At 44.9% G+C, this 18,089-nt stretch overlaps 1 protein-coding gene across 2 annotated transcripts in view; it reads left to right on the forward strand.

Moving 5' to 3' along the window:
• CYTH4 (cytohesin 4) overlaps positions 1 to 18,089 on the forward strand; it is a 33,574-nt gene that overhangs the window by 12,091 nt on the left and 3,394 nt on the right. For both annotated transcript variants that reach the window (XM_069082089.1, XM_069082090.1), the window contains 8 exons: positions 299 to 365; positions 2,732 to 2,850; positions 3,751 to 3,831; positions 6,145 to 6,257; positions 7,097 to 7,245; positions 11,889 to 12,000; positions 14,968 to 15,044; positions 16,920 to 16,991. In XM_069082089.1, coding sequence (XP_068938190.1) covers positions 299 to 365; positions 2,732 to 2,850; positions 3,751 to 3,831; positions 6,145 to 6,257; positions 7,097 to 7,245; positions 11,889 to 12,000; positions 14,968 to 15,044; positions 16,920 to 16,991 — 790 coding nt within the window. The remainder of the gene's footprint in view (positions 1 to 298; positions 366 to 2,731; positions 2,851 to 3,750; positions 3,832 to 6,144; positions 6,258 to 7,096; positions 7,246 to 11,888; positions 12,001 to 14,967; positions 15,045 to 16,919; positions 16,992 to 18,089) is intronic.

The raw sequence follows: 18,089 nt of genomic DNA on the forward strand, positions 1-18,089 counted from the left end.
AGGAAGGAAGGAAGAAAGGAAGGAAGGAAGGAAGGAAGGAAGGAAGGGAGAGAGGGAGGGAGGGAGGGAGGGAGGAAGGAAGGAAGGAAGGAAGGAAGGAAGGAAGGAAGGAAGGAAGGAAGGAAGGAAGGAAGGAAGGAAGGAAGGAAGGAGGAAGCCAGCATCCACAGAAGAAAAGTCATACTGAGCCACAGAGGGTCACCTCTCAAGGCAAAGACCTGGAGGGGGGATTCTGCAGCAGAAGAGGAGGTGGCCTGACCTGGGCTGAAAATCTGACCATTCCCTGCTATGCTTCCAGTCGCCAGGTCCAGAAGGAGAAAGAACTATGCATTGGTAGGAAGAAATTCAACATGGACCCCAGCAAGGTAAGTATTAAAGAGGATGAACAGGTGCTACCAAGAAGTTTGGCTCTATTTCTGGGAGGTGTCTAGCCAAACTCAGCAGGGAGAAATATCTCTACATCCTGGGAGAATTCAGGCTCCTCCATTCATAGGCTGTGGATCAGTTTCCATACTGGGCAAGTATAGAAAGTGAGAAAAGTGTCCCACAATAGATTAGGTAAATTCTCAGAAGGATAAGCCAAGAGAAATAAGGTTTTTTGGTGGTGTGTGATTGGGGGAATGGGGATTACGCCTTTGATTCCATCAGTATGGGAAACAAGTGGGAAAACTCCCCACACACACTGCTGGTGGCTAGGTCTGGAAGTAGATTGAGTGCCTGTTGGGTTAGGAGTCAGGAAGATCTGAGTTCAAATATATCCTTAGTCACTTAATCGCTTTTTGCCTCAGTTTTCTCAACTGTAAAATGGTGATCATAATAGCATCGACCTCCCAGGGTGGTTGTAAGGATCAGATGAGTTTCTTGTAGAGTGCTTAGCACAGAACCTGGCAAGTAGTAAGCTCCATATGAATTGTCTGTGATTCCCTGTCTTAGAGCATTCCTTGGAGCACCCAAGATTAGCTTCCTATCTACAGTGCCTCTGTGCCTCAGAACAACAGCAGCAATAATGACTTTTCTGTTCCTCCCTCGATGGTCTCATCATGGGGTTAAAATGCCCCCTGGGCTCTTGAGGGGCAGGATGGATTTCAAAGAGAGCCAGGTGATGGTCTCCACATCTGCATGACTTGCCCCCAATGTTGGCCCCAGTGTGGGCAACCATCCACTAAAGCCCTGGAGAGTTTCAGTCTGTGGCCCACTGATGAAATCATAGGTTCCCCCAAATAATCTATGGAAGAAAAGACAATGACAATTCCTCTGAAACTTCCCAAAGCCTACAATGGACCTTCCTCAGAGCAGCCCTGTGAGACGGGGAGTGGAAGGGTTATAGATGATAAAACCCTAGATTTGGGGCTGGAGGGGACCTTAGAGTCATCTAGTCTAACCTCCTTATTTGAAAGATGGGGAAACTGAGGTTTAGAGATGTGAAATAACCTGCCCAAGACCAAAAGGGCAGCAGGTGGCAAAACCTGTAATCCAGCTCAGATCCTCTGCCATCCAGAGAGCTCTTTCTGTAGTGTCATGCTGCTGCTACAGAACCACAGCTGCTCTCCCCTTCCCCTTCCCCTCACTCACACCTCCTCTACCAATGGTGCAGATGTTCTCACACACACACAGACACTCACACATTCACACTCACACACACTCAAACATACACACACACACACACACACTAATGGAAGGATACCTCCTTCTCTTCGGGCCACCTTGCTAACCTATCTCTGACCCTTCTTCCCCCAGCCCTGACAGGCAAACCAGGAAAAAAGAAACCACAAAAAACCTCCATGAAGTCTGAAGGAGGCCACACCAGAATCCTGGAAATTTCTGCCTTGATTTAGACTCTGTGGTTTCCAACCTTAGTGGCATTACCAACCCTCCTGCCCTCAATGATCCAGCCAAACTGACTTTCTCTCTCTTCCCCACTCATTATATGCCATCTCCTATCCTCCATGCCAGAATGCTCTCCCTCCTATAACCACCTTGTACTTGATTATATAATTTATATAGATATTTATTACCTTTATGTCTCTATGTTTTATAATTTAATGATTTAACTTATTATCTTTACAATGTCTATAATTTTAGATGCATACTTCTCACCCATTAGGATGGAAACTCCTTATCAGGAGGAATCATTTTATCCTTTGTAATTGAATTCCCCCCAGCACCTGGTATAGTGTCTATAGTGTCTGGCACTTGATAAATCATTGTTGAATGATTTTGAGGTAACTGCTTATAATTTCACTAATTATTAACAAATAATAGCTCTCATTTCTTACCGAATATTGCCCCCATAACAATACTGAGAGGTGAAGTATATGGTACGATTATTCTCATTTTACAGAGAACAAAACTGACTCTCAGTAAAGCAAATTGACTTGTCCAGTTGTTTACCAGCTACTAAACATAAGAGCTGAGACTTCAGCCCAGGTTTCCCAACTTCCAGTCTGGCACCCTTTTCTCTTTGAAACCAAATTAGCTCCGTTGGACGTTCTGTGCTGGGTGATAGGATCACAAAGATAAAACATGGCAGGGTCTGCCTTCAGGAAACTTGCACTCTAGTAAAAAGTGATCTCTGTAGAGTGGGAGCTTAGAAAGAGTGAAGATGATGCCTTCTGTATATCCCCTCCCCTCAGCGGCTCTCTGGGAGGGTTCCTGGTCCATGTCAGGGGTTGTTGGACAGATGGACAGTCACTACCCCCTCCTCACTGTGCCTTCTCTTTGCTGCCTGCAGGGTATCCAGTACCTTATTGAACACAAGCTTCTCTCCTCCAATATAGAGGAAATTGCCCAGTTTCTCTATAAGGGGGAGGGGCTAAACAAGACAGCCATTGGAGACTACCTGGGGGAGAGGTAAGCATATCCCTCTTCTCCACTGACCATCCCTAAACTCAGTGGAAAAAGCAGCAGCCAAACGTCCATGGAGAATTAAACATTTAAACGACTGGAGAATTTCCCACATTTGATTGATCCCAGGGGAGGGCTTCATTTCATAGATAGGGAGACTGAGAATAGGGAGGCATGACTTGACCAAGATCACATGGCAAGTCTGTAGGGATGTCAAGGACACATCAGGATCTTTTTTTTTTTTTAATTTTACATCAGGGCTTCTTGGTCCCCAAGAATTGGAACCTTCCTAAGAACAAAGGTACAAGGTAGGAAGAGAAAGAAACTTCCAAATACTGAGAGCTGTCCCACAGTGCCATGAGCTTCCCCTAGAAGGGTTCTCTCTTTCACTGGAGTTCTTCTAGCAAAGGAAATGACCACATGCTTCATTCATCCATTCAACAAGCCTTTATTAAGCACTGTGTATCAATCACTCTACTAGGTGCTGAGAATGCAAATTCAAAATGGAACAATCCCTGTCCTTGAGAAACTCATGTCCTATTGGAATATAGATCATAGAATCATAGATTTGGAGTCAGAAGGAAGGCTACCCATTTCAAACCTCTTACTTTACAGATAGGGGAAACTGAGGCAAAAGGCAGTTAAGTGACTAGCTTAGGGTCACACAGCTAGTGAGTGTCTAAATCACGATTTGAACTCAGGTCTTCCTGACTCCAAATCTAGTGCCCTAGCCACTACTCCACCTCTGAGTAGAAGTTCAATTCAGTTTAATTGACCAAATAGTTATTTATTAAGGACCCACTATTGGCAGGGAATTCAGGAAAGATATCAAGTTGAATGATAGATAGAGTGAATAATGAGGGCAGAGTCTGATTCCTCTTCTCTCTTCCTATCCCTCTTCCCTAGGGATCCATTCAACCTCAAGATCCTTCAGGCCTTTGTGGAATTACATGAGTTTGCCAACCTCCACCTAGTGCAGGCACTGAGGTGAGTATGAATGAATAAACAAAGAACATTGATTAATTGCTTACTCTGGACCAAGAACCACATGAAGCACTGGGAGGGGTACAAATATCAGCAAGCCACCTCTACCCTCAAGGGGATTGCATTCTAATAGGGAAAGACAACCCATGGAGTGACGGACAGAGCTTTGGCCTTTGCACAGGAAAGTGGGAGAGAATGGTTATGAGTGTTACAGGGCAATTTAGAGAACACAGAGCTCCTGGTATAATCCAGAGGGCAGCAGATGACCTGGGATCACAAAAGTGTCTTTCAAAGATGGAATCCAACCATCACTAGTAAAGAGGGCAAGGTTGTGATGGACCCTTCACTACAGAGAAGAGTCAAGGAAGAAGGAATAAAGTTTCATTGATCTGGAGCTGGAAGTGTCCTTAGAGGTTAGCTGTCTCCATTTGACAAATGAAGAAACTGAGGCTAGGAGAAGTTAAGTGTAGCAGTAACTACACTGGTAACCCCAGGATGGCTACTAGCACAGGTTCTTAGATCTGCTTTTCTGGGAAAGGGTTAACAATCTTCTCTAATTACATTCATTGGTTCAGGAGAAAAATAAGCACCTTGAACTTCAGAGAAAATCCAAAAAAAGAAAATAGAGAAAATATAGGCAGAGAAATAAAGACCAACAGGCAGGGCCTCTAACTGTCTGAGAAATTAGTGCAGATCATCAGATAGATCCAACACTCTGACCAAGGCAATACATACATAGTTACCAGAGAGAGAAGCACCAACATCTAGGTTTTTCAAAGCTGGGGGGCTCCTTAATGGCTGCCCAGAGTCTCACCTGGTCAAATCACAAGAACACTTCCTATGAGTGAGCTCCAAGGCGAAATGCTACCTCAGAGTATATATACCCTTTATAGAGCCAGAGGGCATCGAAACCCTTGACTCAGTGCCTAATTAGAAATTAACATAAGGTATGAAAGACTTTCTGCAAGCCAGCCTCCTCTAACTAAGTGAGCTTCCCTTAACAGGCTCCACCTGAGACCTATAAATGGGTGGGGAAGATCTCATATCCATTAATGTTATACAAGGTTATACAAGTAGTATGAGTGACAGGGTTTGAACCTAGAGCCTCTGAATCCAGAGAGTCTTTCCACTGCTCCCCTGCTCTTAAGACCATCTATTCAGGAGAGAAAAATGATATTTATTATCACTAATAATAATAGAATCTATGTCCATATATATACTCTCTATTCAGGAAATAAAACTTGTACTTATTGACAATAATAATAATAGAATGTATATCCATAGATGCACCATTTAGGAAATAAAATGTATACTTATTGATAATAATAATAGTATATATTTCCATGTATGTTCTTTATTCAGGAGAGAACATTTATGCTAACAACAATAATAATAGCATATACGTCCATATGTACTCTTTATTTAGGAAATAAAATTTGTACTTCTTGACAATAATAATAATGACATATATCCATACACACACACACACACATATACTCTTTATTCAGGAAACAAAATGTATACTTATTGATAATAATAATAGGTTCTATATACTTATGTGATATTATATATAATACATATTGTTTTGATGTTTGCAAAGCATTTCACAAACATTGTCTCATCTGATCCTCACAACCACCCCAGGAAGTGGGAAGGAAGGAAATGAGCATTTATTAAGCACCTATTGTATACTAGGCACCAGGCCAAGTATTTTTCAAATATCTCTCTATTTAAGTCTCACAATAACTTTTGAATGAAGGTGCTCCTGATTGCTGCTTATATTTACATCCCTGTTTTATAGATGAGGAAATTGAGGTAGCCAGAAGTTAAGTGACTTGCCCAGGGTCACACAACTAGTAAGTATCTGAGGATGGATTTGAACTCAGGTCTTCCTGACTCCAGGTCCTGCACTCTGTGCACTCTGGAGTCTCTTAGCTATGTGAATGACACACTCTAAGAGCTGGAAGAAATCTGGGGAAGGGGAGAATTATTGGGTATTAGGGTTAGTTAGAAAAGAACTGACAGGAGAGACTGGGAGAGCTGGGAGGGTCTTTAGAGCAGAGAATGGCAGAGCTGGCAGAGAAGCTTCAGAGCAGGGGATGTCAAAGCATCTTTAGAAAAGAACTTTAGAAACCCACAGGTCCAAGCTCCCAGTTTCACAGAAGAGGAAGCAGAGGCCCAACCAAATGGAAGGGGTGGATTTGGAGGTTGGCCTTGAAGGCCAAGGGGAAGGGTGCAGAGATTCCAGCAGTCCAAGCGCTCAGCTCCTGTGGGTTAGAGAGCTTCCCAGCCCCTGACCCCTTCTGCTCCTACCAGACAGTTTTTATGGAGCTTCAGGCTTCCTGGGGAAGCCCAGAAGATTGACCGAATGATGGAGGCCTTTGCAGCACGGTACTGTCTCTGCAACCCGGATGTCTTTCAGTCCACAGGTAACAGGATTTTATCCTTTACTAAATCGGGGTGGGGTGGGGGGTGGGACAGATGCAGCCAGCTGCCATATGAAGTGGGGCAGAGGATAAAGCTCTGGGCCTGGAGTACAAAGCCAGCCTCAGACACTTACTACCTGGTGACCCTGGACAAGTCACTCAACCCATGGTGACCCTGGACAAGTCACTTAACCCATGTTTGCCTCAGTTTCCTCATCTGTAAAATGGGAACAATAACCATACCATAGATGTTGTAAAGATCAAATTATCATAAAGCTCAGCATGGTATCTGTCCTGTAGTAAGTTCTATATAAATGTTAGTTGTTTTATTAAACGAATTATTATTTATAAAGAGCTTTGCAAACCTTAAATTACTATAAAATACTAGTTGTGATTAGTCTTCAGAACGTGGGCTTCCCAGTGTGGAAGCTCCCTCACTTATTGGGACACTCAGAGGGGATCATTCCTATGAAATGCTTCCATACCCTAAGCTATGCCAGCTATCATTTTTACAAAGCTCTAACTTTTCAGAGTGTTTTCTTCCCCAAAAGCCCCTTACGACAGGCAGGGCAGCATTATTCTCTTTTTTCAGATGAGGAAATTGAAGGGGAAATGACTTGCCCAAGGTCACACAGCAACATCACCAGGTTGTTTGTAAATCAGATAATGGAGTAGAAAAAGGAATAATTAGCCTTTCCAGCCCTGGCCCCCAAGACATACCTGGTGTGGCCTTAAGAGAAACCTCCTTGAAGAGAGTGACACGTGATGCCCTAAAGGGTAGATGAGAACCCCAGATACTCGGGGGATTGTGACCCTTCTCCTATCCCATCCTGCTTGTTCAGACACTTGCTATGTCCTGTCCTTCTCCGTCATCATGCTCAACACCAGCTTGCACAACCCCAATGTCCGGGACAAACCCCCCTTCGAACGATTTGTGTCCATGAACCGAGGGATCAACAATGGCGGAGACCTCCCAGAAGAGCTCTTGAAGGTACTGGCTGGCCCCCAGCCTCATCACCTCTTCGGCCACCGAGGCATCCATCCTCAGCAGAGCCCCTAGGACAATGCTGTCAAGCTCAAATGCTCCTTGACTTAGAAAATCACAAATTAACATTAGCTATGTAGCATTGCATTTTTATTTATTTTGTTAAATATTTCTTGATTGCATTTTCATATGATTCGTGCTGCACTGGGGAGTTTTGTGGCCCACCTCTGCCCTAGGGGCATGGGGGTCTGAAGCCAGGGTTTGAGGTTCTTACTCTAATATTGACAATCTGTATGACCTTGAACCTTGGCTTCAGGGAGAAGAAGTCGTCACTGAAATTGTTGATCTGTGTTCCAAAGGCAAATGAGTACACACCCCCTCCTACTATTTAATTCAGCAATAATAACAATTCATATTTATATAATATTTTAAAGTTTGCTAATTACTTTCTGACTGATATTGTTGGAAGTAGGAGGAACTTAGAATGTGAAATGTCAGAGTTTAAATGAGTCCTAGAACAGGGAACGTCAGAACAGGGCCTTAGAATAGGGAATGTTTGGTTCTAACATTCTATTAGAGGCAACTGGTACCAGAGAGATCACTGAATCTTGGTCTGTATCTCCTGTGTCCTAGGGTAATATGTCTATGGGGGGTGTATTGCTTTTGCTTAACTCAATTTTGATACAACTTTCACCTCCTGGGGGAGGGGGGGAAGCCTGTGTATTTGGGGGGTAAAGGAGGACTGAGAGACAGATCTGGGAAGGGCTACATATGGATTCTTTAAGCCTGGGTCAGGACTGTGTTCCTTCTCACTTCCCACCAACTTTAGCTTCAAGTCAAAGGGCTGAACTAAAAGAAAATTGAACTGAGGCTTCCAGGAGACAGATTTCAACTTAGTGAAAGAAATAGCTTCTTAGGTCAGAGCAGCAGGAGAATGAGCTGCCGGGGAAGCAGAGAGATCTCCTTCACTCAAGGTCTCTGAGCAAAGGCTCATTTTTCAGGGACATAGGATTCTTGTTCAGCTACAGGTTGTACTTGGGCTTTGAGGTCCCAGTGACTGAGATTCCTGGACTTCTGATAGCATTTAGCCTGGCTTAAGTTAATTTTCCCAGGGTCCTCAAAAAGGGCCCTGCTCATATTCAAATAACCCAATATGAAGCTTATCACCACACATGTATAACCTATAACTGATTGCTTACCATCCCAGGGAGGGAAGAGAGGAAGGAGGGAGGAATAGAATTTGGATCTCAAAACTTAAAAAAAAAATGTTAAAAAGTATTTTAACATGTAATTGGGGGAAAAAATAAAATATATTAAAATAAAAAAATAAATATAACAATAAAATATATTAAAATAAATAAATAAAGCTTATTATCTGGAAGAAAGGACAGCCAGTCTATCCTCTTCCTTTTACAGATGAGGAAATTGAGATCAGAAGAAATCAAATTTCTTATCTGGGCATTAAGTGGCAGGAATAAATTCGAACCCAGATCCTGTGACTCCAAATTGAGCACCACCCTTTCCATCGAACCATGCTCAAGGCCATAAGCTTACTTGTTCCAACATTCTTCTACCCCATCCTTACCTCAACCTCTCCCCACCACTGAGTAACAGGGAAGTCCAGCTTCAGTCACTGGAAATGAGTCAGGGGATCTGTGAACTTCTTTTAAAAAATATCTTGATAGGTATTTCAATAGAAATGGATTCCCTCATAATACTGTGTATTTTATATTATGGCTTTAAAAACATATTTCTGAGAAGAGTTACAAATGATTCACCAGACTGCCAAAGGGGACCTTAGCTCCAAAAGATTCCATTCCCTGGAGTATAGAATGATGTCCAGGATGGGGAAGGGAATAGAGATGCATTTCAGTTAGAATACCTGTGGGTGTTTAGCCTGGGGAAGAGAAAATTTAGGAAGGGACACAATAAGTGTCTCCAATTATCTGGAAGGCTATCCCATCCTACAGAAGAGGGATTGGCCCTGTTCTGTGCAGCCCCAGAAGCCAGAAATGAGAGCAGTGGAGGAGGCAGGGGACATTGTAGAGACATGAACTTGGGCTCATGCAGAAGGAAAATTTCCTTACATGCAGAAGTATCCAAAAGTGGGATAAGCTGCCTTGTGAGGAAGTGAGCTCTGTCCCCAGCAGTCTTAGAGTGGAGGCTGGATCTCCCTGTGGACTGATGTTTCAGAACAGGGTGAGACCAGATGGCTTCCAAGGTCCCTCCAAGTGACAGATTCTGTAACTCCGTGGCAGCAGGAAGTGCTGGGGATGACTGCACAAAAGGCAGAGGCCGAGAGAGCTGAGAAGCAGGGCTCTCCTGCCTTGTGCTTCCAACAGACTTAATTATCTCAAGTAATTGCTGTGAGTACTGTTCTTGTGCCTGTCTTCTTTGGCACACAATGCCAGGGAAGGATTAGACAATGCTCTGATCTTCCTGATCCCTCCCGGAGAAGCAGTTGAAGGTTCCAAGCCTTGGAATCAGGAAGTCTGGACGCCAGACCCACCTCTGCCCCCAATCGTATGTTAGCTGTGCATTCTTGGTCCTTTCTGGGTCATGATTTCTCTGCCTTGTCCAAGTCACAGGATTATTGTGAGGATCCAATAAGACAGTGCATAGGAAATTTTTGGTAAGCACAAAGGGGAATGGATACTGTCTCTGTGGTGATTGTGATAGGAGATAGGGAGATAGCTCCCTCCTTTTGTGTTAGCAAAGAGCCCGGAACAGGGACCTGGCTCAGAGAATCCTGGGAGGGACCTTAGAACAGGGAGTGTCAGGGCTGGGAGCGGCCCCTGGAAACCATTTAGATGATTTCCCTTAATTTTATAGATGGAGCCATGGGGGCCTTAGAAGGAAAGGGACTTTCCCAAGGTTATGGGGCTAGTTAGTAGCAGTACCCAGCCTAGAACCCAGCTGTCCAGCCTCTAGGGCCATCAGAAGCAGCTCGGGGCCCAGTTCTTTTCCACACTCCTTGACTTTTTCACTGGTGAATTTCCATTTTGTGGACTCTTTCTCCTCCTACCTTTGCTGACACCCCACCCACTTCCATCTCAATGGGGAACTGAAAGCAAGTTGTTGTCAAGAAGCTAGTTATGACTCTTCACCATCCCCTTCTCCTCCTCAAGGCCCTTCTGCCACTCGAAGGGAAGGCACCAGCAGAATTTGCATCTAGTTCTTAATAAACAACATATTTCAGGCTGTCTTAGATAGAAAGGCAGACTGGGGCAGGACAGGAGAGGATCCAGAAGATTTTTTGACACATAGATGCCTATCTCCATCCAGGCCCTGGTCTGTTCTCATCATAGAATTATTAAATTTTAAACCTAGTGTAGAAAGAACCTGAGAAAATAGACTATCAGAGCTGGGAAGGGCCTCAGAACAGGGAAGGTGAGACCAGCCCCTTCACTGCATGGCTTAGCACTCAAAGAGGGCGCCTGCAAGCCCACGATCACCCAGAGAATTTGTGGGTGTGGCCAGATCCTGTCCTCCCAAGCCAGGGCTCATTGCACTCCTTATGCCGAGCCCCAGCCCAGCTCCACCAGCACGTTCTGAATGACAAGATCACAGAACAGAAGGCTGGTGGGTGGGCGGCTGGGGCAGGAGAGCAGCCAGGCAGGCAGGTTTTCCTGTGGGGGCATGCTCTTGGGGTACAGGCTCAGCTGAATGACATTTTTGTTTCCCAGGGTAGGAGGGAAGGCACGATAAACTGACCACAGAAGCATCTGTGTGTTCCTGTGGCTTTCTGGGAAAAACCCCGCAAGCCTCTGTGCCCCAGGAAACTTCCAAATATTTGCCTAGCATTAGAGGTGCTGAGATTGCTTTCCAGAGGAAGAGCCCTGGACAAACAGGCAGCTGGCCATGTGGGCACGGCAGTGGCTTGTATCTGGGAGGGGAGCTCCCAGCTGCGCCAGCCTGCTGACCTTCCAGGGTGACAGAAGAGCTGAAGCCCTGTAAACAGAAGCCGGATTTCACTTTCGGTGCCTCCCGCTCAGGGCTGAATTGAGAGATCTGGCTGTGTTTGAGAGCCCCATTCCTCCTAAGCCTCCACTGAGCCCCATCTGCCCCTGAAACCCACATAAGCCAGCAAACCTGTGTCTCCCCAGGGGATCAGCACAATAACACCGTTCTTTTTGCTCTGCTATGTACACAACCCTGGCACGTGAGGGTTTGGGAGCAGAGGGGTCCAGGTGGGGGTTGGGTATAGACTAGAGATCCAAGGCCAGCTTGGTCACCAGACAGCTGTGGGACCTGCATGTCTCTGGACCTCAGTTTTTCATAGTAAAATGATGGGAAGGATTGGCAGTATTGTTTCTCAAGCCCCTCCCAGCTCTGACATCCCCTGTTCTGAGGCCCTTCCCAGCTCTGACATCCCCTGTTCTAAGGTCCCTCCCAGCTCTGACATTCCTTGTTCTAAGGCCCTTTCCAGCTCTGACATCCCCTGTTCTAAGGTCCCCTCCTAGCTCTGACATTCCCTGTTCTAAGGTCCCTTCATGATTCATTTCACCTGAAAATGTAGGCAAACCAAAAGTTCCCTCTGGAGCCCCTGAACACCCCCAGGGGCAGCCCGAGTCCTGCTTCCAGGGCCTTCTCCAGTTAGAGCTGAAACACTGTCAAGCTCTCACCTCTCTCTTCTCTCTTTGGAGCAGAATCTCTTTGACAGCATTAAGAGTGAACCCTTCTCCATCCCAGAGGATGATGGGAATGACCTTACTCATACCTTCTTCAATCCAGACCGGGAAGGCTGGCTCCTCAAACTGGGTAAGAACAATGTCCTCCCCCACCCTGCCCCCCTGCTTTTATTCTCCCTAGTACTTCCCCCCAATGCCCCTTCCACCTTGGTGCCTCCCATCACCCTAAAAACGCCTGCAAGCATATTCCCCCCAGCCTGACTCAAAAGCAGTGTGGTACAATGGAAAGAGACTTTGGTATCGGAGAACCTAGGTTCAAATCCCACCTCTGACACTTACCCCCTTGGTGACCTTAAGCAATTCTTACTTCTTTGGGCCTCAGTTTCCTCCCTTGTGAAATGACGGGCTTGACCCAGATGGCCTCTGAGGTCCTTTCCTGCTCTGGAGCTAGGAGGCTAGACATTTTCTCTGGTCTAGGGACAATCAGAAGAAATTTTCCAACCTCTCAAAATTTCAATCTACTGCATACAGAGTCCTGTGTCCTATCTTGGGGACAGTACAAGGTTGAACATGACATAGCCCTTTGAGGAGAAGGGATAAAAGCAGAAAGAACATCAGAGGACCTGGGTTCCTGTCCTGCCTGTCCCTCTTTATGACCCTGGATAAGTCACCTAAATCTCTGATCTCAAAAATCTTCCCTATCTCCAAAAGGAGATGAGTGGACTAAATGATCTCTACAGTCCACAAATCTATGGATAATTTTGGAGTTTAGAGACCAATAAGGAGCTAAGATGTCATTGCAAGTAACTATTAGTGCCTAATGGATATCTTGGATCATGGAGGAGAATGGTCTGTAAGGTCTGAAGGAAGAAGTCAGATGATGTATAATAGATGAAGAGGGATGGTTGGATTCTTGTTGAGTTGTTTTTCAGTTGTGTCCAACTCTTTATGACTCCTTCTGGCAGAGATACTGGGGTGGTTTGCTATTTCCTTCTCCAGTTCATTTTACAGATGAGGAAACAGGGTAAAGTGACTTGCCCAGGGTCACATAGCTAGTGAGTATCTGAAGTCAGATTTGAACTCAGGTCTTCTTGACTCCAGACCTGGCACTACCTAGCTGCCCTATTAAGTTCTTACTAAGGTGTGAATGACTAGTTGAAAGGGCTTTCCAAGGGCACAAGGTTGGACTAAGAAGAAGCAATGATTCCTTACTGGTCTATAGCCAGAATCATAATTAAGGAGAGGTTAATGGAGCTTTGATCCAGGGCACTGAAATTTAGAAACCACTGCCCCCTGATGGACTTCTCCACAGCATTCTCCACCCTGCTCCCAACTTCATTCCCCAGCCCTAGCCACAGGTTCAGTATATATATTAGAGGCTACACTTGGCATGTCCTGGGTGTGTGGGGAGGACATCTCCCTTCTATTTGAAGTTGTCTTTAAAAGTTGACTTAAGGTCATGTTTATGAAACCAAAGCTGCTTTTTGCAACAGATTAACACCATCATACCATGGCCTGGGAAGGGACTATCCTGCTTAGCCTCAGTGACCAGAGAAGTGACCACAGCTCTATAAAACTCAGTGTGGGCTGCCTTCCCATGCCTCATTCCTTAGGAGCCCCTGGGCAGCACTCTGGGTTTAGAGGAAGGTGGGGAAGGAAGGCTGAAAGCAGGAGAGTCATGGGGTCTGGGGAAGAAGAAAGAAGAGGAGTCGGGGCGGGGAGGAGGAAAAACTGGAGCTCAACTTCAGACCAACCCACAATGGTGCAGCTGAGCACACAGTGGTTATCAAGTCTGTGTGTTTGTGTAGGTGTGATGTGGTTTTGTTTCTTCTTGTTCTGTAGGTGGGGAGTAGTAAAGGGAAAAGAAATGGAGGGGAAAGGGAAAAAAGGAAGGAGAGTGAGAGGAAGGAGGAGGAGGAAGGGGGAAAGGAGGTGAGAGGGAGGGGTAAAGAAGAAAGAGGGAAGAAATAAAGAGAAAGAAGAGAGTGAGAAAAGGGAGAGAGAATAAAAAAGAAGAGAAAGAAAAAAGGGATGAGAAAGTATGGGGAAAAGGAAGAAAAAGTGGAAATAGAGGGAGAGGCAGAGAAGGAAACGAGAGAAGAAAAAGGGAGGAAAAGAAGTAGAGGGGGAAAGGGAAGAGAAAAAGAGATGTAGAGGAGGTAAGAAAGAGTAAAGGGGAGAAAAGGAGAAGAAATAGGAAATAGAGAATATAGAAAAGAGAAAAAATGAAGGAAAGAGAAAATGGAGAAGGAGGAATAGGAAGGGAGAAGATAAAGATGGAAGTGGGAGAGTGTAAGTAGAAGGGAAAAGAAGGGAGAAGGAAGTGAAAAAAGGAGAGAAAAAGAGACAGAGAGATGGAGAGAGGGAGGGGGAAAGAAAGACAGAAAGACAGAGACAGAGACAGGAACATAGAGAGATATGAAAGCAGGAACCAAGGGGAAGAATAAAAAGGGAAAGGGGAAGGAGAGAGGAGAGGTAGAGAAAGGAGACTGAGGAGAAGAAACAGGAAGAGAAGGAAGAGAGAGGGAGGAATAGGAAGATAGGAAAGAAAAGAGGAAGTTATAGAGAGAAGAGATGAAGGGAGAAAGAGAGGAAGAAAGCAAAGAAAGAGGGAGAGAGGAGCTCTTTGAGAAAAAGGAGACAAGGAAGAGAAAGGAGAGATGGAGAAATGGCAGATCTAAGACTCCAGACTCAGGCTGGAAATGGGCACAGGCTCCTTGCTGCTATTGCTATAGACTAAAGATGACACCTGCTGGGATTTGCCCTTTCCTTCCCATGGGGCTCCAGTCTCTTCCCCTGCTCTGAGGCTCTCTTCTATCTCTCCAGGCAGAGCTATGTGTAGTAAGAGTTGGTCAGAGGCCTCCCTCCCTCTCTTCTGGGTGGATAGAGGCTCTCAGGAAGTTCTGACAGGGGTGGGAATCGATCACCTTCAGTTGGTTAGGAGCTGGCATCCAGAGAGAAATGCCAAAAACTCAAGTCTTGGCCCTTTGGCAAGGGAGAGGGTTCTCATAAGACAGCTCCCTGGTCCCCTCCCCAGGTCTAGCAGGGGGTTCCAGGACTGCTGAGCCATCTCATCCGCCTTTTGTTTCCTCTCCAGGTGGAAGGGTAAAGACTTGGAAACGCCGTTGGTTCATCCTGACAGATAACTGTCTCTACTACTTTGAGTTCACCACGGTAATCCCTTTGCCTAATGGTAAAGCCCAAGCCTATTCCCAGACTTCTCCCCCAGATTATGATGGCACCTGGAACTTTCACTCTGGTGCCAGTCAGAGGCAGAGGGGAGGAGGCACATTATTCCAGGCACGGAAGACTACTAAAGATGGCAGGTGGAATATTGGAGTCCAAAAACTGCAAGAAGGTCTTAATAGTTGGAAAACAGAGTCCATAGAGTAAAGGCAGGAAGGGTTTGGGGTGTGAAAGGCTTTAAATACCAAATCAAAGACATTGCACTTGATCTTGAAGGAGCTCACTGGGGAAGGAGAAAAGGTTGGAAATTGGGGCAGATTTAATTATTTTTTAAAACTAACATTGGTAGGATTGAAATGGGGAGAGAAATAGTTAGGGATTCAGAAGAGAGCCAGATAGGGCTGCATACAGAGATCGGGGAATTGTCTGTATAAAATGGTAATAATTGAACTCATGGGAGCTGATGAAATCAATGACTAAACAAATAAAAAGGGAAAAGGGAGGATGGAGCAAAGCCTTGAAGAGTACCCATAGATAGTGCCAAAGATAAGAATCTAACAAAGGGGATGGCTGAAGAGTAGTCAGACAAATGGGAGGACTCACAGGAGAGAGGCAAGAAGATGGGAGAGACAGGCAAAGGGATGGAGGACTACAGTTTACATCAATGTTTATGCTGACTTATTGTGGAATCCAGGAAGTACCTCAGTTGGGTGGCTGGGAAGATGCAAATCAACTGAAACTTTAAGTTTCCAAAGTATCTTCATACATTACTGCTTTTAATCCTCACAACAATCCTGCTAGGTAGGTGATAGCTATTATTATATCCATTTTATAGATAAGTAAACTGAGGAGCAGAGAAGTGACTTGCCCAAGGTCACACAGCTAGAAAATGTTAGAGGTGGGATTGACCCTAAGTCTCATCGATTTCAGGGTCAACATTCTTTCCATTCCTCCACTATTCCTCTCAACTGAGAACCAATGAGGTTAAGGAGTTTGTCTAAGGTTCCTTTCATGTTCTTCTGTACAATCCTAGTGAATTAATTAATCAATGAGTTAATTAATTAAAAAGTATTTCTTAAGTGCCTGCTATATTCTAGGGATGGGCCAGGTCCTGAAGATACAAATTAAAAGGTTAGATACTCCCTTTCCTTCAGGAGTTTGAATACTATCAGGGGAAAGAGAATATCTCTACATGTCAATCAACAAAAGCATTTATTAGGTGTCTACTATGTGCCACTTACCAGGGACATCAAAACAAAGGTTAGACATTCTCTTCCCTCAAAGAGTTTACATTCTAATTGGAGAAGACAATACATATGAGGGAGTGGTGACCGAGGAAGGGAAATTTTCTCTGGGGAGTTCCAGGAAGCAGGTGAACGCCATACCATTGAACAGCCATGGTTCTATTGATTTGATCACTGCTCATCCAAGGGGCAGCATTAATAAGGCATTGGACTGGGAGTCAGGAAAACCTGTATTCAAATCCTACCTCACACTTACTAGCTGTGTGACCTTGGGCAAGTCACTTCCCTGCTGCCTGTCTCAGTTCCTTCATGTGTAAAACAAGGGGGTTGGGTTTGACTGCCTCTAAAGTAGGCCTTCCACCTCTTATGAGTTTATTATCTACCAATTGCCTAGTAGTGGCCACTATATAGGAGAAAGGGGAGAAATGTGGGGGAAGATAGCATCTCCCATGTTTTCAGCCCACAAAATCCCTGACCAGTTTTCCCTCTCTATCCTTGCCAAAGGTTCCACCATGACCTAGGACAAGATCAACATCCCTGTCTACTCTCCCTTACCTTCTCTCCCTGCTATTATTGGTACTAGCAGCCTGAGCAAAAACATTCTTGTTTTCTTTTCCAGGATAAGGAACCCCGAGGCATCATCCCATTGGAGAATCTCTGTGTCCAAAAGGTGGATGACCCCAAGAAACCGGTAAGTTTGGGGGTTCTGAAAGAGGCATCTCAGAGGTTATTTAGCAGAATAATTTAATCAATCTCATTCTAGTTTTCTAAAAATTTTCCCAAACCTACTTTCTCATTTGATCTTAATTTTTTTGCTGTTTTTTTTTCAATTTTTCAAAATCTTGCCTCCAGCTTCCTCCAGGACCTTGCTACCCCCTCTTTCTCATTTATCTTTAATCTCTCTCTCTCTGTCTCTGTCTCCCTCCCACCCCAGTGATTCTTCCCCATAAGCCTACAAACATTGCAATAACCCACTAAAAACAAAACTTTCTTGTCCCTTCTATACCCCCCAACCCACTTAATTGCCAAACATCTTGAAAATGTTGTTTAAACCTGAAGCCTCCACTTCCTCCTAGAATCTTGCTGGAAGATCTTGAACTTAAAGGTCATCTAGCCCAGAGGATCTTAACCCGGGGTCTGTGAACTTAGAAAGGAAAAAGGGAGGGAGAAAGGAAGGGAAAAGGGAGGGAGGGAGGAAAAAAGAAGGGAGGAAAAAAGGAAGGAAAGGAAGTATAGTGGCAACCACACTGGCATCCCCAGGATGGCTGCTAGCACAGATTCTTAAATTTGCTTTACTAGGAAAGCTAGCTGTTCAAGGGATCAACAATCTTTTAAAATTACATTCACTAGTTCAGGGGGAAAGTCAGCACCCTGAACTTCAGAGAAAATATAAACAAAGAAAATACAAGCAGAGCAATGAAGACCAACAGACAGGGCTCTGACTGCCTGAATCAACTATCCACTTTACATACACCCCTGGATGGAGAGAGCCTTTACATCTGAGCAGGCAGGGAGCTCTGAACATTCAGCCACTCAAAATCTCGACCAGGGAATCACAAGATCTTTCTCGTAAGTGACCTCCTAAAACAAAAACCAACTCAGAGTATTTATACACTTCTCAGAACCAGAAGGCATCACAACCCTTGTGACTGACTCAGTGCCTAATCAGAGATTAGTAAAAGGTGTGAAAGCCTTCCTACAAGCAAGCCTCCCTTAGGCAAGTTTCCCTCAATGGACTCCATGTGAAGCCTACTAATGGGATAGAAAATCTTTCCCACCCATTAGTAGG

The sequence above is a fragment of the Petaurus breviceps genome, unplaced genomic scaffold, assembly GCF_028583685.1.
Source record: "Petaurus breviceps papuanus isolate PSGF00001 unplaced genomic scaffold, PetGlider_PUasm1.0 156, whole genome shotgun sequence".
Taxonomy (NCBI): Eukaryota; Metazoa; Chordata; class Mammalia; order Diprotodontia; family Petauridae; genus Petaurus; species Petaurus breviceps.